This window comes from Megalops cyprinoides, chromosome 22 (genome assembly GCF_013368585.1).
Source record: "Megalops cyprinoides isolate fMegCyp1 chromosome 22, fMegCyp1.pri, whole genome shotgun sequence".
Lineage (NCBI taxonomy): Eukaryota > Metazoa > Chordata > Actinopteri > Elopiformes > Megalopidae > Megalops > Megalops cyprinoides.
In genome coordinates, this window is record NC_050604.1 from 2,147,631 (window position 1) to 2,172,073 (window position 24,443).

General features: G+C 41.4%; 1 protein-coding gene across 1 annotated transcript; it reads right to left on the reverse strand.

The window, feature by feature from the left end:
* Positions 1-1,118: 1,118 nt before the first annotated feature.
* On the reverse strand, positions 1,119-24,105 carry LOC118770005 (transforming acidic coiled-coil-containing protein 3-like). The gene is made up of 20 exons (XM_036517445.1): positions 24,032-24,105; positions 23,391-23,569; positions 23,129-23,253; positions 18,450-18,508; positions 17,439-18,345; positions 14,575-14,633; positions 13,564-14,470; positions 12,118-12,169; positions 10,830-10,998; positions 10,316-10,371; positions 8,092-8,225; positions 4,643-4,736; positions 4,104-4,256; positions 3,878-3,945; positions 3,784-3,817; positions 3,495-3,735; positions 3,232-3,392; positions 2,982-3,088; positions 2,509-2,629; positions 1,119-1,184 (listed from the first exon to the last, which is right to left on the reverse strand). The coding sequence occupies exons 2-20, from the start codon at positions 23,562-23,564 to the stop codon at positions 1,119-1,121; spliced, it is 3,687 nt and encodes a 1,228-aa protein (XP_036373338.1). The 5' UTR covers positions 23,565-23,569; positions 24,032-24,105.
* Positions 24,106-24,443: the final 338 nt, after the last annotated feature.

Below are 24,443 nucleotides of genomic sequence, written 5' to 3' on the forward strand. Positions count from 1 at the left end.
AATTATGTACAATAGGTTTGGGTTTTTTTTTTTTTTTGGAAGGATTTCAAAAATATTTTTCTGGACTGCCCATTGAATAAGCATAGAGAAGTCACCTCTATTCTATCCATTTGAATGTAGGTATGTGAAAATTCCCTGAGGTTAGAAGAGAGTGCAGTACATGAACGGCACAGGTTATTGCTGATAAACTATTCATAAATCGTATTTGATAATGTGTCATGATTTCTGCAAACATGACTGATATTCAATCAATCCATTTTTGTTATAGCGCATTTTTTTTTAATCAAGACTGTCACAAAGTGCTGTACATATATCACTGTGCATTTTCCAGAAGGAATCAAAAAACTAGAAAACCCAGGCCAATTGGGAAAAACTGAAAAGTTCATCCCAAGAAAAGGTAGGCAAGATACTCCTGGAAAATAATAATAGAAAAGATAGCACTGGCATAACACATAAAGCATCAGATCATTTCAGCAGTTCATCAACATAGTTCCATTCTATAGCCAGTGAGGTGGATAGAGGATGGAAATATTGGCCTCAGGCAGGTTATGAGTGGGGACCCTCCTTCTGAGGGTAGAAGGTACAGCAATGGTCCAGGCATTATTTTTGCAGTGCCTGGTTATCATAGCGGGTAGCGGTGCTTAGAAATTGTTGCTTAGAAAGGGGTGACAATGGAATTTTGGTGCATAAACCATGAAAGCATACAATGAAAAACAATGTTTTTGTGTCAGTTTGACAAACACTGCTTTCAAGTCTATTTAGAAGAATCTGACAGTCAATTATATCAAAGGCAGCACTTAATGACAAATAAGAATGAAAACAGGTACCTGCAGCAACCAGGCCAAAAACATTTCAAAGAATTTTTAATAAAATGTTTTCATTTTAAATTAGTTAATGTACAGTTCAAAAATTTTGTGCAACAGTTAATTATGTTATTGAAAGTGTAGCCAGAATTCATTGTTTGGGAATAAAGTTAAGTTATAGTTATAGTTGTTTGTTCTAAAAATATACTGATCAGCAAACAAAAAAAGTAAAACTACGACAAATATGACAGCTTTATTCAATTACTTATTAAAAACATATACAGCTGAAAGCACAAAGACAGACAGTGGTTGTATTCAGCGTTTTTGCACATTGACTATAAGTTCATCACACAGCTTGGTGAGCTCCTCCACTTCTTTTTTCTAGAAAGGGGAAAACCAGCACCATTAGTGCACAACAACAAAGCAGGTTTTATTAAAATTTATTAATAAAATGAAATGGTGTCAATCGGCTAATCTCCCAAGTTTCCTTAACCACCTACTAGGGCAAATATGTGAAAAGGTTGGTCAGTGATGTCAAAACAGAAGTGTATACTGGCCCGTGATGCTGAGGAGCTGGGGGCAGACTCCTTAACATCCCTTAAAGTTACTACATGGGAGCAGTGTGGCTAATGCTAAGTGTCAGAGAATAGAAAATCCTTAACGGTCAATTATTGAAATGCAAAGCAAGACCATATTTAAGCAGGCTTTGCGATAGTGGACAGCTCTATAGACAGTAACACAATATAACTCCGTAAGCAGGGACACAAAGGCAGAAAACAAATGACGTCCCACACAATACTGACGGAAGTCATCTGCATTCAATAACATGCCCATTTTAAACAAACAAATTGTGCATACAAACACACACACAAAAGCATCTTTCCTAGTGATACTTTCTGGAGTAAACAGACAATATTTAGCAGAGTGAAAATGGTCACGAACTAGCTAGCTAGGCATCTTTCTCTTTGTTCAGGAAGAGTACAACATCAACCTTTCCCTTTCACACAGGACCTGAATTTGATTACAGTGTGCCGTGCCTTACTGAAAGCCCTGTGCGCTCGAGACAGATGTGGCAAGAGTGCTTAAAACCATTTGTGCCACACAGACAAACTCCAGAAAGCTCTGGTGTTCACCTTTCACAGCATCAGTGGACCATCTGCAGATCAATGCTGGTGAATAGGGGTGATCACCTGGCTGTTACGTTAGCTGTAATAGCATACTCAATGTCTCTTCAACTTGAGTGCTTCTGCTGCTGAATATGAAAAATGGATTGGTAGCTTGCGAACTGCTAACTGGTTTTAGAGGCATTTATGTGCAGAATTTTCATAAAATAAATTTTGAAACCTTTAAAGAATTTATGATATAACCCAAAAAAGTCATTTTCCCATATTGATAGTTTATATATCTATATATACACACATACATATAAAGTACTAAGGCTCTCAGCCTTAGTACTTTATTCTGCACAATTGAAAATGGGATGATAACCCATTTACCTGCATTAGGACTTCATGTGCTAATTGGCAACAGAGTGAAACAAATGCACTGTTTGGGAGCTGCATGGCTAGGCATCTACAGTGCTTGAATTACAGGGTTAAGAGAAAGAATCCTCCCCCCATTTATTGACTGTTACCAACTAACAGACTGAACCAACAGCAGCACTGTCCAGCAGTGCATACCAGCTAACAGGCGCGCGCAAATGTACCTTCTGCTCCAGACTCTTTTCTAAAGACTCCACCTTCAGCTGCTCCCGGCGCAGCTGAACTTGCAGGGCAGAGGTTTCTGCCTTCAGGTGGGCCCGCACCTGAGCAATCTCCGCATTTGCCCTGAGAGAGGAGGGGGGGGGGGGGAGAGAGAGAGATAAATCCCACTGATGGTTCCACGTAAACATGCAAGTCTGTGGAAACACTGCAGACGCCTTCAAAGACACTGGGCCTCATCATCATTTTCACACTCTGGTACATGCAATACAAAGCAGACAACCTCAGAACTCAAATGCTGGTCTGGATTTGCTGCCATTTATGTTAATGGTCACAGCTGGGATGCACCAGGCATAAGAAGTTGCAGCATAAACAAAAAAATAAGTCCACCATATACTAATGGCTCACTCTTTGTTGTTGGATTTTGTTCACCTATCAAGACAAATGCATAACTTCTTTGGTACAAAAAGATTCTTACAGGTCAAGCTTTTCCTGAGCAAGGGTCTTTAGTGCCTGGTAGCGCTGCTCTTCTTTTTTGAGTCTGGCAAGGTAATCCTCTGCACATTTCTTGAGGGTGCATTCATTCTGAGGAGAAGGACAGCAAAGTCGCAAATTAAAAATCATATTCCTCAGATGTTCAGGAGCGGCTTTTCCACATGTTCACACTGCAACATCTCCAACCAGTTCAAGAGAAAAATACGCAGAGATGTGTCCGTAGTGTTGCTGACCTTTTTGTACCCTTCAAAGACTTCTTTGTGATTCTCTAGCCTTCTCAAAAGCCCAGCCACAGTCCTCTCCATGCCATTAAGGTCTGTGGCCATCTGCTCCTTCTCCCTCAGAACCTTCTGGAGCTCCTTCTGGGAAGCCTCCTTTTCCTTTTGTGCCGTCGCTACAGAGGAGAGACACATTAAATCACTGAGAATCTCATGCTTAACATTCATGGATCAACTTCATTTTAGCAGGCATCACATTTAACAAGTGTACAACATACCCTCAATCTCAAGTACAGTCTCCTCAAAGCCATGTATGAGTTTCCTGAAATAAAAATCTTGTGTTAATGCCTGCAGAGAGCACAAACATGGACATAAGTCCTGTTCACACAGGTCTCCCGAGTTAGACTTTTTGCCCACTCCACTAGTATGCAGTATGCTACTGTGCAACTTACGGCACAGCCCACGTCTGTTTGTGGCTACATTTAACACATTCAAAATATACAACGTCCAGGTGACTTCCTGCAGTCACATTTTAGAACCCCAGCCCTTTGCCAGCAGAGCACTGACACAGCTGATGGATTTATGCAGGTGTGGGAAGTCACTAAAGCAAAGACACAAGGTAAAATACAAACAGTCCTGTGCCAATAGATCAAACAATTACCCCATTTCTTTGTTATCCAGCAATACTTTGTCATATTTTGTTTTCCATTCATCTTCTCTTTCTTTCACCTGTAAAATAAAATTACAATTAATCCCCCCTCCTCATCTCATACGAATATTAACCTCACTTAAAATGCGAGCAAAACTGAAGGAGGAGAAGATCTGCAAGAAAGAATAAAGGCAAAAGGACGAGCGGGATCAGTTCTGCTCAGCTGACTCATACCTACCTCTGCTTGAACCTTGGCAATGGCAGCATCCATGTCCTTTTGGCTGTACTGCAGCACCTCAATGATGGCATCTTCACTAGTGACTGGTTTGGGGAGGGTGGAAACCAGAGAATCAAAGGAGCCACACATGTTAGGTGTAAGAGGACCTGCAGCCTAGGGAAGAAAGTACATTGGCTGATGGGCTGCTTTTATAGTTAATCACTCCTGAAGTTCCTTACAATGCACAGCATCCCTTTGAAATAAATGCAAATAGACTGGTAGTGTCCAAAGAGTCATTTCACATCAATATTCTGCTTCAGTTCAGAAGTTTCCTTCCAAATAATCCATCAGTTGTCTGCAACGCTTTGTCCATGTGTAATCTCCATAATGTAAAACATCTCATTCCTTTCATTCCTGCCCCGTGGCACTCATTAAATCACTTCAAAATGTATTTAAAATGTTCAACTTGCTACAAAATATGTGAAGCACATAAGACGAATTGACTTTGTAGGTATGTAGCCATGAGAAACTCTGTGGAGCACTGAAGGATAGGAGCTTACCCGCACTGGGAAATCTTCCAGGAAACTGAACCCATTTGTCTTCTCACCACTGCAGTCCTTCTTGTCTTGGGCCCCACCTCCCTGTTTCTCCAACCTGAAACCCAAAGACTGTCACAAGACTGCAGTCTGATGTCTGAACATCAATTGTACACAATTCTGACCCAAGACAGCCTTATTCCTGGGTAACACAATACCAAGACTTTCATTTGAATTGCAGCCCACAATCCTCAACCATATGGACTATTACCACTGGGTCTTTTGCTGTGGGAACTGTAAAGTTAGTCAATTAATATAAATAAGTGACCATGCTCAAATGCTAGTGACTATTATAATCGATGTCTATGTACTGTGATTGCTGAGGATTCATAAGACAATTTAGATATAGATTATTTTCCTAATGTCTGTATAGAGTGGCAAAATTCTGGGTATTCAAAACAAGAAATTTTCCTTCTGAATCAACAGGAACGTTAAGACTCCACGGGCATATGCATATGCATATATATATATATATATATATATATATATATATATATATATATATATATATATATTATTTTTTAATGTTCTGTCAATCCTTACCCATTTTACCTTTGTTATGCAGTAAATCGTGTCCAAATTGTACTGTAAAATGAAAATGTCTGAAATTAAGGCAAAAAAAAAACGCAACATCTTGCTTTAAGGGAACTTTTGCATTTTGTCAAACGGTGAGGCACTTTGCACAGTAAATGCAAAAAGTACACTGTATGTTGGCTGAGATAAAATGCCTCCTCACAATTGATGGTAAACATGACATGCAGAAAAATTCTTACGAAGAAACAAAAGTATGACACGTTGCAAGTACAGTTTGGTAATTAAATTGACCTGTAATTTGAAATGATGTATTATGTACAATAAACCTAAGGCATGTTGTGACGGAGTGCTGTCACTACGGTCGAGTATGCGCTCTGACTGCCATACCAACGAGCCTGGCTCTTTGGCGTCGCGGTCAAAGTGGCATGGTTGGTACCCCGTAGACCTGGGTTCGAGGCCGGGTGGGGTGACTGCTCTCGCCCTTCGCTACACATGTCTTTACATTTGCCTGGATATAATAACCGTATTGAAGAAACATTCTTCTGTCTATAAGCTTCTCAGAATGTTATCAGCACCATGTTCAGACAGGCAGCCACCTACAACCAACACATCAACATTGAGGAGTACACAGAGACAGTTACAGCCTACATCACCAAATGCATTGATGATGTCACTGAAATCAAAACCATCACCACCCGGGCTAACCAGAAGCCATGGCTGACAGGAGAGGTCCACAGGCTATTGAGGGCCCGAAATGCTGCCTTCAGAGCCGGTGATGACGCTGCACTGAAAACAGCCAGAGCCAACCTGTCCCGCGGCATCAGGAAAGCCAAAAAGCAGTTCACACAGAAGTTAGCACAGAACTTCAGTGACAGCAGAGACACAAGAGCCCCTGGAGTCCCACTGGAGCCCCTCAGGGATGTGTGCTTAGCCCCCTTCTCTTCACGCTGCTGACCCATGACTGCACACCAAAGTACAGCTCCAACATCTTCATCAAATTTGCAGATGACACAACTGTGGTGGGCCTCATCACCAACAAAGATGAGGCTAACTACAGGACAGAGATGAGCCAACTTGCCAAGTGGTGCGGCGACAACAATCTCTCCCTGAATGTGATGAAAACAAAGGAGATGGTCGTCGACTTCAGGAGACCTGACCATCAATGGTGCAGCTGTGGAGAGGGTGAGTAGCACCAAGTTTCTGGGTGTGCACATAACAGAAGACCTCTCCTGGTCAAACAACACCACATCACTGGCCAAGAAAGCTCAGCAACGCCTCTACTTCCTCCGCAACCAGAGAGCTCATGTGCTCCTTCTACCGTGGCACCATTGAGAGCATCCTTACCAGCTGCATCACTGCCATCAGGAGAATCCTGCAGCGCATAGTGGATGAAACAGAAAAGATCTCTGGTGCCTCACTCCCCTCCCCCCTGGACGTCTACAACACGCGCCTAGCCCGTAAAGCACAGAGCATTGCTGCTGACCCCACTCATCCTTCGCACACGCTCTTCAGTCCCCTCCCATCGGGGAGGAGATTCAGAAGCCTCCAGGCCCGTACCTCAAGGTTGAGGGACAGCTTCATCCACCAGGCTGTTAGGAAGTTGAACTCTCTTCCTCTCAGCCCCCTCAGCTCCAACACAGAACTGAACTTTGAACCCCCCCCCCCCCCATACTGAAGCCTGGACTATTCTCCACCCATTCCTACTCCCAACATTAATCACACGAAAACTCACACAGATCTGCACAGTCACTTTACTTATAAAAATAGTCTACATCATATTCTTGTGGAATATATAGTTATATTTATATTTTTTATATTTATTTTTCATATTTATAAACCTACCATGTGCCTGGATGCCCTTGCTGTAAATATTTGTAGCTTGTTTTCTGTGAAAATTCTTGTTCTTGTCTCTCAGTGTCATTGTGTTATGTTGAACTGTTGTACTGTCACCGTGGGCCTGAGAGAAACGCAATTTCAATCCTCCGTATGTCCTGTGCATATTGGAGAATTGACAATAAAGTTGACTTTGACTTTTGACTTTGACTTTGAATGAGGAAAGTGTGTGTGTGTGTGTGTGTTGCAAGCAATGTGGATGAATACAGCACCAAGTTAAGCTGCAACATGCATGTCTGCTGGCAAACTTTATTTGGTTTGCAATTACGAATAAAGTGTACACTGAGCAGCCATTCTGTATAATGCTGACATTCCCTTCATAATAAAAATGCATGACATAACATTTCAATTTGGCGGACTTGACAAATAACATCACAGTTTCATATTTAGATTTACATCAATAAATTCATTAACAGAAGCACTCCTCTCAAAGTAAAAGCAGTGCTAGGGAGACAGGAAGCTTTAGTTTTCCCTATGTGCGTATGACCAAAGTACGATCATTACACTGATGCTCAAATAATCTTGTAGGACACCTACTCACTCATCTGAGATGTCAGGACTCAACAATCCATGATCCAGTGAGTAGGGAATAGTTTAAAGATGAGAAATTCTATGTAATTTTAAAGGTAAGCCTGAGCCAAGTATGCTCGCATGTGCAGGTTTAATAAATCAATCCCCAAAGCTGCCAAGACAAAATCAATGCAGAAATTTACTGCAAACATTCCTCCCTTTTGCAACCATATGCCATTCACTTCACTCCACGTTCACATAATTACATTGCTTGTTCAGCAAATAGCCCTATTCGGGACAACGTGAGCCGTTTCAGTAAATATCTAGCTGTAAAAATGTGAGCAGTTAAGCGTCTTACTCAACATCAGCATTCAGAGTTGAAGTTCCCTCATGAAAATGTCTATCATAATCATTCATGTTGGCTGTAATTCTAAGACATAGGAGTAAAGCTGTGACCAGACGGCAGTAAGACTCACCACGCTGTAATGGGAGCTGGGAGAGGAATGTTGTGCAGCTCAGGAGGGCATGCAGTGGACTTCTTAGGGCTGTCCTTCAGTAGAGGGTCAAACTTCAGGTACAGAGACTGCTTCCTCAGAGCAGATTCCTTGAACTGATAGCATTCAAAAAATCATTAAAATTGAAAGACAAGGTCAGGTCTAATGGGGGGGAGGGGGGACTCTCCAAATATCCCTTTTAACAAGAAGCTGTCATCATAATTTCTTACAAGACATGACCTTCATATTATGATGCAATATTATCTGAGTATGGGGGGTTTATTGTGACATTCTACATGAATCAATGGTGGAGACCTTGCACATCATGAACTCCACACACTGTGGTGTCGTGATCAGCTAAACTGTCAGCAATTGCCATCTAGGAGCCAAAAATGTCTACATCTTTTGGTACAAGTTTAGAAAAAATGCTCATTTCAATGTGATAAATATTTCAATGTAATGTTTGCCAAATTACCCACTCGTGTGTTTATTTTTTCCCGCAGTCATATGGTTGTCATCATTGTGTTCAATGGAGAATAAACACCATGTTCACTGCGTGCTCACTCAAAAGACGCTGAAAGATTCTTGCTCACATGCATTTCATTTCACTGCCAAATGTTGGCGAAAACTATAAATGCAATGACGTGTGTTGCAAGCAGAGCAGTGTGAAGTGGCACTATATTCGGCATTAATATTGTACCCGCTGAGAAAACAAACCAAGCCTGCTCTGCTGACATCACTTTCTCCCACTGGAAAAGATGTATATGATCTTCTTGTAGTCTATGTCCAAATCTGCACTTTTGCTCAATAGCCCTAAGCACCCCCCCTCAAAATGGTGGCAAGTCATGTTGTTGAGGGTAACCCAAACTGCAAAATGAACTTTTCACTTGCCCTCAGTTGCTCCCTTCCAGCGAGTGTACAGACCGCCTTTTGTGAATGCCACAAGTTCAATTCAACTGCCAGTATTGAATTTTACTGTGTGAACAAACATCTTAGAAAGCCACAAAACAGCAGTACTGCTGAAACAAATGATTCAAGTGCTTTTCAAATACAAGTGAATAAAAACTGGTACAAACATTTACATTTATTCATTTGCCAGACGCACTCGTTCAAGGCAACATACGAAAAGTTTGAGGCTGGATTTCAAGGCTCAGACTAATCTGAATCACCAAACTAATATGAGTCCCTATGGAATTTCATACCAGTCAGCAGCCGAATTTACAAGCGACTGCCCTTTGCTATATTGTAGAAAACCCACGGAAGACACGATGGATGTGATTTTTCTAAAATCAGACCAGCAGGCTAACTTCTTTTCTAAATCACTCACTATGATATTTCTGCCTTTTCCAGCTGATGACAGTATTAAACAAAATACCACAAAGCACAACTTGTAAGTGCATGGAAAGCAACATGCTAACACTTCATAACTGAAAGTGGCCATTTTGTACAATGTATCAAATTGCATGTGTAGAACGTAACACCCGCCCCCCATATAACTAGAAAAATAATATACTTACTATTGGAACAAAACCATTAATTTCTACTCTAAAGATTGCTATTGTTTAGCAATGTTGGCAACCAGTGTAATAGATAAATGTCTGTCTGTCTTAGCTAATAACACTGCTATTGTCTTCACGGGGTGAGCTAGTTGTTAGAAAGCTGTTCATGTCAATGCAATCAACCTAGATGGCTACCAGAATAAAGATAGCTAGATATTAGCTTCACAGGCACTATCACAGCCTAACACATTAGTAACAAGGCAAAATTAAAATCACCAAAGTAGAAGCCAGTTAACTCGCTGCTTCAATTAGTATTCAATTAGTACGCACGCCTCTCCCTTCCTACACTGTCAATGTGTATGGGAATACTCGTAATGGTGCCACAGCTAGAAAACTGAACTTACATTAAACACTGTTAACACTTAACATTACAGACACTTAAGCACTTTGTTTTTATCAATCCCAAAGAGCCCTTGGGTCTAGCATTGCTCCACATCAGACTCAGAAAATTTGTTCAAAAGAACATTTAGTGGAGTGAAAGTGGCTTTTATATTTTTATGAATCTGACATTTTAAGACACACTGCATTTACAGCTTTATATGTAGACTACTGGTAGCCACTATTACATACTATTGGCTTCCACAAATCAACATTTAAGTATTTCCTTGGCAGCCCTTTGCTGGTGTATCTAATCTACCCATACTCACTGTAGTGGACCCAAATTGCTCCAGATAATCAATCTGTCCAAAATCAGCAGACATGACTGAAAAGGGTGAGAAAGTAAAAGTTAGAAACCTGGAACAAAGATAAATCCAGTAAACTACAGGGTTTATTCATTGCTGGAAGCTACGCCCTGTGAGCACCAGTGATCAGCTACACTACCCTGTGTCTTATACTTCCTAATGGTTAAACTGAAAAAAGGGGTGTTGACTACCTGGGAGAGAGAGACATCCTATAGTGAGAAGTTTAAAGCTGCACAGAGCAAATACTAACACAACTCATCCAGTGACAAAATAATTATCAATTTCACAAGTCTGTGGGAAGATTTTTCAATAAAAGTATGATTAACCTTTTCCCTTCATGCAGATGTGTCAGGAATCGATAATTACACATCATGCTCATCACATGATGAGTAACCATCAGAATTCATTACTGCTCTAAACAATGGCATAAAGGTATCCATACACATTGAATATGAGAAATGTACAAATACTTGCTTACATGTGGTTCCAGGAAGAAACATTTCATCTGCTTCAGCAAAGCCATTCTGTGAACTTTCCACTTGCTCCAGTGTGGCAGGGGTTCTACACAGAGGCCGGTCAAGCTCAGCTGCATATTCTTGAGTTACATCACAGGTTGAGGACTTGTTTGCTTCTGGGGGAGGCGTATCCTGATTGAAAAGGAGTGGACAGCATTTCATCACAAATTACACAGTGTTTTCCTGCTTAAGGATTGTGTGCACACCCTGTAAAATTCATCACCAGTAACAGCATTACTTGGCTCCTTAACAGGTAGGGTGATATGGGACAAAAAAACCCAACGGACCCAAATCCTTGTTCTTAATTGTCCTTGCATGAAGACTGTTTAGATACTTTTGAACTTTCTTAAACCATTTGATTCATGACTTCATTTCAGGAGTAGGGGGGGGAGTGAATAATAAGCCAACTAGCCGATCATTTCATGTACTTGTGCCGACGTCTGCTGGGCTTAGGCGCACTAATAGAGAGCTGAGATCACCCTTCGCTTCCACAGCTCAAAATAATGATGTGAACCACACGTAAATTAAGCAGGGCTATCCAAGTGTAAAAAGATGATTAAAAAAAACAAAAAAATTGAGGCTAATTTATCTACAACAGTACACAATTTTCTTGCAGGTTACAACCTAAATACAAGTTACACCATGAATAAATAGATTTTAACCAGCATGGTGCAGAAGATCATTGTTAAATATCTATCCTTTAGATCCATCTTCATGACTTCTGCACCTAGAAAAGAGTGTATTAGATAGCCAACAAGAAAGTCACCTCAAATGAGGCATGCAGGTAGCTAACAAGCCATCTAAAATTACAACAATATGGAAATAAAACATGTCATGCCAATGACAGCTACTATTGAGAAAGGTTCGCAATGAAGGCATTGCAATAATGCAACAAGCATCACTTGTAATCCTGTGCATGTTCCATCTAAAGTAAAAGTTTCAAAGATACTTGTTGACGACAAACTGGGAGGATCATATGACCTCCAGTGATGGAAGCAATTCATTGGCAGCTGGCAGACTGCATTGAATCATATTACACCACCACAGGAGCTAGGAAAACACCATGCATTCAAGTTTATACAAGGAAAGTACACCACACCTGCACCCCTGCCAGGGGTTTCCTTTGCCAACCTGTGGCTTGGGTCTCAACGGAATAATGAAAGAAATTTGTTTAAAATTGTCTGGTAAAATTGTGCCACATGAGAGAAACGTGGATATGCACGCATTTAATGTTAAAATGAAAATTCTCACCTCTGTTATGATAGATGTCAAGTCCCCTTTTGAGGGAGCCACATTTCCAATGCTGTAAAAGGAAGCATAAGTGTTTACCAGAAAAGATACCAGGAGTGATCTTAACCGCTCTGAGATCCAAAAAAAAAAAGGGCTGTACTAGAAGAGAACATATGCTAGAAACTAAACTAGGGCAGGGTAAATACTAACTTGCATATGAGACCGTGACATTTGTAGGACAGGCAGGAATACAAGCTAGCATACCAAATATGACCACACTATGCCTTAGGTCAGGACTCCAGACTAACTTTTCCACTGGTAGCACTGGTGCTACCAACTTTCTCAGTTGGTCGCACCTTTTTTGTTTTTTTGGTACAGCGTGGTATTAATCAATGACCTTGCATGCTGATGAATAGTTGTCTTAATTTGCATACCCTAGTTTTGCATTGATGTAAAGATTGACAGTGACTCAAGACAATGTTCAGATTAAAATATTTTGCAAATATCAAGTTGTCCTCGTACCGCAACCACGAGTACTGCATTAGACATTGAGGTTGAAAGCAGTACTTTTTCTTCTTCACTGGCTCAGTCGGTCTCTCCGTGCCTGCACCTGCACTCTCCCTGCAGCCTGCACTCTCATCAGTTGTGTCTGGGTCGTGACCCTCGTTGACACTCCCTCTCCACCAGCCTACTCCTCTCTCTCCTCATTTTGTTTTTTAGCCCTTTTGCGCGTACGGTCACCCGGTGTGATTAGCCATTTAGCGCGTTTGCTAAAAATGGGTGCGATTAGAACAGGAGATTGGAAAAATTCTAGCTAATTCTAGTTTGAGGAAACAGCGATTTAACAAAACAAAAAAAAAAAAGCAAATGCGGCGGTGAAAACTATGAGAAGCTTAATAACGCTAATGAAAACATAAACCATGTAACGTAACACACGCTACATAGCATAAAATAAGTTACGTGCAAAAGGGTTAAAATAGGGTTAAAATAATCAGCCATAGACTGCTTCATCTTTGGAACACAGTAACAACTAAATGGTTGTTACGTGCGTTTCATCATCAGTGCGCGTGTACAGGCAGGGAGAGTGCAGATAGGGCACTAATGCCACACCCGTGCCGGAGGGGCACCAAAACAGCCTAATGATCATCATGCACTCGCATCAATGCGACCACGGGAAATTTTAACTTGCACTGTCAAAAAAATGGTTGCATATGCGGGCATATTTGCAAGTCGCACTGGTGTGCCTAGTTATAAAATTTAGTCGCAATGTCTCCAAAAATGGTCGCAAAATGCAACTAAATGGTCGCAGTCTGGAGCCCTGCCTTAGGTAGCTAGCCAAGAACCTCAGTACTGCTATTAATAACGGTCATGGTTTTTACAATGCAAACACTAACAGGTACTGACAAAATCTGTCAGAGTTCTGACATCTGAAATGGTACATAAAAATTTTTAATCACAGTAATTTACCAGGGTAGTGCCTCATCAGCTTCACCCTTCTGGACAGGAGTATCCTCTTGTTCCAGCTGAGAGGCCAGCTCTTGGGTGGAATACTCCAGCATCACCTTCCCTGTTTGACTGGGACCGGGTTGTATGTCACATTTTGGACTGTTCTCCATCTTCATACCCACACCAAATGGGTCAAAGTTGGGGTCATCAAAGTTTAAGCTGCAAGAGGCCTTTGCGGTGGCAACATCTGGAGTCACAACAACAGGCTTGCTTTCAGGCAGGACAGACTCCTCTTTTCTTAATTCAAGCTTCTCATCTTCCTCTGTGGTAGAAAGGGAGCCCTTTCTTGGCAACTTGTTAATCACAGGGGAATTCTGAAGTTTGGAACAACCTGTCTGAAAAGGATTGACAGATTCTAGATTGCCGAAATCAATGCTGTAAGAGCCTTTAGATAATACAGGCTGAGAAGCGTTGCCACTGACGAGACCACCCTGGTCAAGCCTGTAGCAGCCGTTGCTATCCAGCGCCTCTTCCAAACTCATTCCCATTTCAGCTTTTCCTCCCGACTGTTTCACCTCAATGATCACGGTGCTGTCAGTGGAGCACACCTCAGTTGACAGATCTGCTGGTCCATGCTCCATGACTGGATCATAGTGAAGCGCTGCATTCAGCGCCTCATCGGTTTCATGCACAGTCTTAGGTGCTTCTTTTGCTCCATCTGTGATCTTGGCTATGGGCTCATTCTGACTGGTGTCTTGGGAACTGGTGGAGTTCTTGATCTTTGCTGGGGAGTTACCCATCAGATTAGAAACTCTGAAGGGGTCCATAGCTTCAAGGTTGTCAAAATCCAGCTGGTAGGCTCCACTTTTTGGAATCAACACGTCATCATTTGAACAGGGTACCACAGGCTTGTCTTGGTCATTTGCATCTACAATGGAGAGAAAGGTGGTGTAAGCATTTCCAAACAGGCCATCTCAGCTGTACTCACAATGAAGGCAGCTTCATGCACGTGAACAATCCTAAAGGCTATACCTTTTCCCGAATTACGTTTGGCAGCAGACACTGTCCCCTTGCCTTCCGGAGATGCAGTCCTGTGGGCAGACACATACATGGGCTTACTTAACTAACATGATTAAAAGGCTTAGTGCAGGCATGCAAAGTACTGAACTACTGACAACCTTGTCAACCTGTTGTTTCTAAACGACAATAGTTCTGGTATTTTCCATAGGCATTAAAAAAAACTGCTTTAAAAATTTGAACCTTGTACACACCATTTGATGATTACTGGTACAAACAGATGCCAGCCAGATTAGCTGCCAAACAATAGAACAGCACCTCCAAGATGAGGGTAACCAGATTCTACTTGATACTCTGTTTATTCAGCTTATGTAAGACAACACATAAATCCTGGTCATGAACACACTCCAACACTAAACTTAACTGGTGTAAATATAACGTCTGTGGCAATAAATCCAGTTAATAGGAATGCAAAATTCTAGGAATTTTTAAAATTGTAAATATTTTGTCATGAGAATGTATGGGAATAACTTTTTTGCACACTGCCTGCTTTTTCCCTCTGAGCCTTTCACTCTTTTTACCTTTGCTTGAAATATACTCTCCACTAGGGCTGTGACGGTAACGATTTTTTCTTCCTGCGGCAATAAAGCAACAAATTACCACGATTTAGCAGTTCTCCCCCCATTGCGCCGCCCTCCGACCCCCGCGCAACACAAAAAGCTAACCCATAATGTTTGCACATGAACAACTTGTTTATTTTTCGAAGAAATTCTCGGGAAGGCTGATTACAACTTAGAAAGTGATTGCAAACTTACAAATATTTTACATTTTAATATTTTATATTTTAATTCACATAATTCTGTAGGCTGTACAATAATGGCGTCTGAAGCAGCATGAACAGGTAGGCTATATGTAGCCGCATTAAAACAGTTTTAATTATTTTTCAAATCAAATGACAAATAAGAAGATGGTAAGGGAACATTAGGCTAATGGTTTTTAAACATGCAACATAATTGAACATTCATGATGTCGATAGGCTGTCTACTACAATCACTGCTTGTATAAAGAGCTGCAAAAAAAAAAATCGAAATGTACTCACTTTATTTTACGTGGCAAACGCAGATGTGCTGAACGGCAAATATCGTTTTAACCCTTTTGCGCGTACGGTCACACCAGTGTGATTAAACTGGTGCAGTTAGAACACTAGATTGGAGAAATTCTAGCTAATTTTAGCTTTGAGGAAACAGTGATTTAACTCTAAATATATAGCAAATGCTAACTGAAATCTAAGAAACTTAACGCAAATGAAAACATGACGAACCATATAAGGTAACACGCGTGCTACATACCATAACAAATAAGTTACATGCCAAAGGGCTAAAATGAAATTTGCCGTTCAGCACATCTGCGTTTGCCACGCCTTTCAGTGATTCAGCCAGGTAAATATCTGCGCTGGAATTACGAAAGGAAGTTGCGGTCAAACTTGATAATATGATTAATTTGCGTTAAAACATTAACGTGTTAAAGTTTCCAGATTAATCGCGAACGAGCGTTAACGTTGACAGCCCTAAAATAAATAAATAATTGCAGTGATGCGGTAATGAGCTCAACCCCGCGGTAGGCGTCTCATGACCGCAGTATTGCAGTGATGCGGTTATCGTCACAGCCCTACTCTCCACTACAAATACAAAGAGGATATGATAAAACAAAAACTCCTTTAAACAAGCTGCATGTCAGATGCTGTAATAGGAAGCGCAAGTCTTTACCAGAAGAAACCAGAAGCTAATTTAAATGCCCTACGATCATATAATGAACGTAAAACAGGCCATACTGCAAAGGAACACCCCTGTTTAGAAACATTTCCTAAATTAGTATCACAGAAGCACTTCCAAACTGATGGTCATATAATAGTTTGTAACCCATCTTATCTGACCTTAAAAAACATTGGGATTTCCCAGGTTCTCACAGGATATCCCACCAAGAATCCATGCAAAGCCTACCAGGCGTTGTGGTGGTAAAGACATTTCAAGCTGCTAAAAGCTGCTATATACACATGTGATTGAAAAGCACTGCCATCGCTAAGGGGTTGTTTTAGTTCATAAGCTCTGCTTGAGGCTATTGTGGGACAATCAGTATCAGTAACATGTGACATTGGGGTATTGAGGGAATGCCAAGCCAATTGTCTGTGTTTTTTAAAAATTACGCAAGCCCAGCCTTGGAAATAATGGTGGAAATTCCTGATGAGATATGTTTTTAAAAAATGCTAAGTGTGAAGATAATGGTGTATCAGAAATGAATGCTATATAACAGGAGAATGTGGCGTGATTCAGCAGGAGGCGTTTGAGTTTGAGGAGGAGCCGGGGAAGAAGCATAAAAGAGATGCAATCAGGGGGTTTCTCGGAACACTTGGGGAGAGTGGATGTATGTGTTGCTCCGTGTGGGCCAGCCCGGTTATTGTATGTGATTGATCACCATATACAATTCATCCAAACCAATTACATCAGACTCTGTGAAGACTTATTTCTGAAAAGGCACTGAAGTGTGGAGGGAAGCCCAAGTCCATCTGGCCCAGACCAGGGGGAAGATCCACCATCGTCTGTCATGAAGTGCAACAATCTGAACAAGCTAAACTAAATCAGGGTCAATGCTAGCTTGCATATGAGGCCCTGACATTTCTTGGCCAGGCTGTGATATGAGATAACATCCTAAATATGGCCACACTATTCATTAGGCAGCTAGCCAAGAACCTCAGTACTGCTATTAATAACGGTCATGGTTTTTACAATGCAAACACTAACTGACAAAGGTACTGACAAAATCTGTCAGAGAGTTCTGACATCTGAAATGGTACATGAAAATTTTTAATCACAGTAATTTACCAGGGTAGTGACTCATCAGCTTCACCCTTCTGGACAGGAGTATCCTCTTGTTCCAGCTGAGAGGCCAGCTCTTGGGTGGAATACTCCAGCATCACCTTCCCTGTTTGACTGGGACCGGGTTGTATGTCACATTTTGGACTGTTCTCCATCTTCATACCCACACCAAATGGGTCAAAGTTGGGGTCATCAAAGTTTAAGCTGCAAGAGGCCTTTGCGGTGGCAACATCTGGAGTCACAACAACAGGCTTGCTTTCAGGCAGGACAGACTCCTCTTTTCTTAATTCAAGCTTCTCATCTTCCTCTGTGGTAGAAAGGGAGCCCTTTCTTGGCAACTTGTTAATCACAGGGGAATTCTGAAGTTTGGAACCACCTGTCTGAAAAGGATTGACAGATTCTAGATTGCCGAAATCAATGCTGTAAGAGCCTTTAGATAATACAGGCTGAGAAGCGTTGCCACTGACGAGACCACCCTGGTCAAGCCTGTAGCAGCCGTTGCTATCCAGTGCCTCTTCCAAACTCATTCCCATTTCAGCTTTTCCTCCCGACTGTTTCACCTCAATGATCACGGTGCTGTCAGTGGAGCACACCTCAGTTGACAGATCTGCTGGTCCATGCTCCATGACTGGATCATAGTGAAGCGTTGCATCCAGCGCCTCATCGGTTTCATGCACAGTCTTAGGTGCTTCTTTTGCTCCATCTGTGATCTTGGCTATGGGCTCATTCTGACTGGTGTCTTGGGAACTGGTGGAGTTCTTGATCTTTGCTGGGGAGTTACCCATCAGATTAGAAACTCTGAAGGGGTCCATAGTTTCAAGGTTGTCAAAATCCAGCTGGTAGGCTCCACTTTTTGGAATCAACACGTCATCATTTGAACAGGGTACCACAGGCTTGTCTTGGTCATTTGCATCTACAATGGAGAGAAAGGTGGTGTAAGCATTTCCAAACAGGCCATCTCAGCTGTACTCACAATGAAGGCAGCTTCATGCACGTGAACAACCCTAAAGGCTATACCTTTTCCCGAATTACGTTTGGCAGTAGACACTGTCCCCTTGCCTTCCGGAGATGCAGTCCTGTGGGCAGACACATACATGGGCTTACTTAACGAACATGATTAAAAGGCTTAGTGCAGGTATTAGGGATGTAACGATACAGTGGGCCCACGGTTCGGTATGTGTCACGGTTTTTGGGTCACGGTAACGGTACGGTTTTGGTATCTTTATATTTAAGAAAAAAAATAAAAACACATGACCCTTTAAACAATGAATTCTTTATCTAGCCTACAGACAAATAAAACTTTCCATTGAGAAAAATGGCAGCATGACTGACTAGTAGGGCTGCTCGATTATGGCAAAAATAATAATCACAATTTTGGTCAATATTGAGATCACGATTATTTAACACGATTACTCATTGACTCATTAGCATTATTAAGCTTCTCATTGTTTTCAGTCAGCAATTACTATATTTTTAACGTTAAATTGCTGTTCCCGCAAAAATAAAATTAGCTAGAATTTTTCCAATCTAGTGTTCTAATTGCACTAGAGATGAAACGGTATGAAAATTTATACCGTTGAAAAATCTCCAGAGCACTATCACTGCCTTCCGCCATATCTTCAAAACAAACCCACGTTACATGTTGCGCCTGCGCACCTGCATCTGGGAGACGTGCTAAATTTGGTTGATACTAAGCAGTATTTAACGTGAGTTTTTCAAAGCGCGGTAATCAACCACGGTTTTAATGATAATTAAAATCTGAAACGGTAATACTAACCGTTGGGAATTTTACCGGCAACCATTTCATCCCTAAATTGCATCGGTTTTAGCATACGCGCTAAATGGCAAATCACACCAGTGTGACTTTACACGAATGTTTGTTTTTAGTTTCCCCTCTCTTCTCCAGCTTGTATTTGCATACAGAGCGCTGATAGGCTCCAGAGACGTTCTGTGGATCTGAATGTACAACATGCGTGTAGTCTGCAGCGCAATAAGCAAGTTTTGGAAATTATGGGAAAATGACAGGCATATTACCGCGGTTCACGTGTGCGTATTGAACTGTAGTGGGCGTACCAAACGGTTTGACAAAATACCGTGTACCGTTGCATCCCTAGCGACTATGTTCCTTTTCCCCCAAATTAAACGATAAAAACATTGGAGACTATCCTTCATGTCTAGCCAGCAACTACATGAGACATGATATGGCTAGTCAGGTTATCAATAGAAATTAAACACAATTACTCTTCATCTCTGATTAAAAACATTGAAAATATCGGCTATTACGAGGAAAACTGAGAGTCTCAAGCCTCAGAATACGACTGACCAATGAAAAACACTGAAAAAACTATGTCCCACCAGTGGAGCCTGCAGCCAGACTCTACTGAACCTGGACCCTACAGCAGTCAGTGGACATATTCCCTACTCTTTGCCAGGGAAAACTTAATTCATTGCACCATTATTGCTGATAAATGCTGACATTTTTTACATAGTGTGACATTTGTTGGACCTTGTCATATTTTCAGCAGTATCATATTGCCCCCCCACCCCAATATTGATATTCTACACTGATGACAACTCAATATGATGATCCAACAAACCCTGTAATGCCATCATGTTTCCTATGCCATACAACTATGCAAGGAGAATCCAATTGTTTAAATGCAAAAATATTGATTGTTCACTGGTTACATTATATCTTTTGTGAGTACACTAAAAGAAATGTATTTGTTTAACATGGCTTAAAACAAATTTTCTGAGCCTGAAATTTTTGGGGGTGGGGGAACATACATTTTGCGTTACCACAACAGCTTTAATTCAAAATTGTAACAATAATATATTTAATAATACAATTTTGTATTACCGCTCAAATTAAAAGTGCTTTCTTTTTTTCTTAAATGCTATTAAAAATGAAAAGGGCAACTTCAATAAAAGTTGGTCAAGTAGCAAGATGCTGTGTTACAACTTTGTCCAAGTCATCATCATAGATTTGGACCAATACATTGAAAATTCTGTCCATGTTGCGGTTTGTGGACTCGTCAATGTTCTGTGAAAACATCTTGTGCACTAAACATTGCCTAATGTGACAGGCTATGTCGTGACTGGATAGGTAGCTGGCCTGTGCATTTAACATGCTAAGTTTGGAGAGTGCAGTTCTGTCCTGTGATGTTTTGCACAGGTCAACTAGCGCTGGCACTATCCTGAAAGACAGGTCATGTTCCACTATAAATGCAGACTTAATGACTGCACACGCGGTATTGGGTGGATGAAGCGGTAGCAGCTACAGTGGCCACAGCTCCCGGCAACGTTGACGTATAACGAAGAGCCGGAACAGCTGCTTTGTGTGGGGTCAGCATCATGCCGAGACAATACCTTTTGTCGCTTGTCCCATACTGTATTTTTTCAAACACACGGTGCAAAGCAGCTCCCGGGCTCGTTTAATTTGTGACAACATACACCGAATGTTTGTCCGTCATTACCATTTTCATCTAACCAAGCCTATCACCATTTATTTTTCACCCCTCGTTCTATTGTGCTTGTGTCTGCACCAACCTTCACAAGTTTCGCTCCCATGCTCCATCTATTTGAATGCATGCTAGCCTATTATGCAGTAATCAACTGATGCAGTTCCCGCAAATTCTGTGAAGCGGTGCCAGGAAGTTGAAACTATTTGCCAACTGGAGAAGAACAGTGCTCTTGTGCCAGTACGTTGCCCAAACAGGCTACCATTGGTAAAAACTCATCCGAAAAACCACCACGTCAGTGATTGTTTTTAATAAAATTGCGTTCCGCACTGGCAATATCAGAGCCCGTATACGCTGGTAATAATTTATTGCCTGATCTAAAATCTCTGCATGCCGGATTCCTGACGTGGGGCCATGGTTTAAGACTATATTGGCTGCCAGCTGCCAAATAAAAACTCATCTTATAATCACACAGAATGTTTAAATATGAAGAGTAAAATGAGAAAAAGGAAAGAATGAGGAAAAACTAAGTTGGATTGGAAAATGTATTAGATATTCCCAGGGTTGTCAACTTTGGTCAGCTGACTGAAGTGAGATTTTCAACTTGAGGCAGTGTGATGGACATGCACATGCTTTTCGTGGATTCCTCCCTTCCCAGATTTGGGCTGGTAACAATCACGTGTTTTTGGAACACTTCCAACTTCCACCATCCATGTGCAAGATGTATGTGATGGTACTGTACCTTAGAGGTACATAATCCTGCAGTCCAAACAGCCTCAGGGACAAATGGATGCCACATTGGTCACATTAGTTTTCATACAGTACAATTCCAGCACTTAAGTTAATTGGTGCAACTGTGTCGTCTGTGATGAATCTGATGGCACTCTGTAAATACAGGTATGCATTTAGAAACACTTTTCATTACCTTCATTTAGCAGACACTCTTTTATCTGGAGTGACTTCCAGCACAACAGAACAGAAATGTATCCATCAAAGTTAAATGAGTGAGTGTCAAACCAGGCTAACAATCAGGCTAATGTGAAAATGACTATCATGTAATGTACATCCACAGTACATTGGCTAAATATATACAGATCTATCAAAAAATACTTTGAGGATGTCACATGAGGTCATTTTCACATTTTCCATAGTCCCTATCGATGTAGTGACTGGAGTCTTTCAAGTAACTAGCATTCCTTTAGACCTTTAAAAACAGACTGGCATCATGAATTTGATATTCTCGTGAGGGATAACTTCCTCAAACAGTTCGTTTTTTGGTTTTACTTAAGTCAGAAATGAATTAAAATTTTACTCCTTTGGACTGTGTACACCACAGTAAAGAGAGAAGTGAAAGTAGTCAGAATACACTTAAGGTTACCATCAATAATCAAAGACGAAGTCTTGCACTCACAAGCCAATTTCCACGAGTTACATCAGCAAGGAAAACCTCAACACACATGACAGCACACCCAAGGTACCAGGACCACCAGGCTTCTAAACAGCTTTATACCCCAGGCTGTGAGGATCATGAACACTCTTGCTCTCTCTCTCTCTCTCTCCCCCCCCCCCCCCCCCCCCCCTCACTGAACCATTAACCCCCCCATAGGACCAGACAGACTTCTCTCCACCAGTGCAATCCTTTTCACGCTGCACCTGGCACTTTTTGTACAGACAACTAAAGAATTTGACAGTACATACTGCTATTCCCCCCAAATGTTTACAAACCTGAGTGTATTGTATATAGATATATGTTGTTCTAAATTCTCTCTTAAGTTATGTACACTGTTGGTATAGGAGAAACGTCATGCACTTGTGTACAAAGAAAATCTGAAACTGAAACCTAAGTAACCCTGAACCTGAAATAAGTTGGCTCTCCTTGTACTCTCTGGAATAGATCTCATTTTATCAGCTCCATTATATACGATGTGGAATTATCTTTTAGACTTCAGTGAACGTTAGTCACTCAAAGTAAGGTGAATTAAGGCAATAGGGAACCAAATGTCCTTCAGTCAGATATGCATATAAAACAAGCCCCTTTATGCCTCTTCATTTTGTGTAGAATTTTGTTTTGCCTGCACCAAACCTCTCTTTTTTGCATCTACAGGATCTGACTGCACCTTTTCTATCAATTCTGTCCCCATTCACACCCACTTCATTCACAGATATTACTCCATCCAAGTTCCTCAAGGAGAAGTGATGTCTTGATGTGGTCCATCAACAGCAGCATGTACTTACACTCTACTGACAGACTCCAGAGTGCTCATTGTCTCCGTGGGATCCACATGGCCAGACATCTGCGGATTTTCAGGATACACAATTCTCTTTGTAAGAGGGTCTCTCCTTGGCGTCTGAAAACAAACCTAACCAAGGGGATACTACATGTAACGTCATATCTCCAAGAAACAAATCCGTTTTAGAATGTGTGGCATTTGTAAAGCAAGGAGGGAAATGTCCATACAAGTCAAAATTATACAATTTACAGCAAGGAAATGCGCACCTTGACAGTCTTCGTCACATTTCCCAAGCCCAGATTCTCCATTTGGGACTGGCGTAGGATTGATGGTCTTCCAGTGGGTTTCGCCGAGACAAAGTCGCTGGTCATCTCCGAGCCACAGTGCTTCTTAGGACAGCCGATCGCAACGTTTTCATCATTCCCGGCAAAGGCACTCATCCTGCCTGGAAGCGCAGAGGGGAGAATCAGGTTCAACCTGGCCAACTAATGTTACACACTCTAGCATCAAATTAATACCATTTAACGCTACCAAGAACTTTAAACTGCTCAGTTAGCGACCTCGTCTAGATAACCTACAAAAAGTTAGACAGTTAGCTTGATCAAATTAGCTTCTTTCGTATTGGTATCTGATCGACGCAAATTGGGATGGCTCTTTGTGCAATTCAAAGAGCCATACCGCTAAAGGGTAACGAGAAAGAAAACACCCCAAAAGCTCCAGAACAGCAATACTACGTTAACTAACTCTAACGTTAACGCTTCCCAAATTGCAAGGACTGTGCAGCCTGAGTAGTGCGGTTAGTTCGGTAACGTTAGTTTATCATCTACCTAGGAGGCCAACTTTATTGTTCAACAAGCAACATTTCCTTAGCTGAAATCTGAAGAGATCATTCCCAAATAGCACCTACCTCAGCCAAATCATATACTGATAACCAAAACACTAGAAGATCTCAAGGGTTGTTTCCAGTTGGACTGACTGGCTACCTCATGGTGTCCGGTACCGTTAGCTTTCAAATTTAAACCTCTCGTTCACTTCAACGGGATTGGATTGGATGAGTCACCAGTGCAAATTTAGACGAATAACAAGCCTCCGACTAAAGAGGGAGGGCACTATGTTTGAGTTGGCTATGATATGAATCAGCCAATGATGTAACACGAAGAGGGTGCCTATGATTCGTACATTGGTATGACTGATACCAACTACGACCAATAGATTTTTTGTTTTGGCTTAGGACTCAGATTTAAATATTCACAGTGGGAGTGTAGTCAACTAAATTCGCCTCAGTCGAAGAGAAAAAAATAAATTTCGAATTTCCTTCG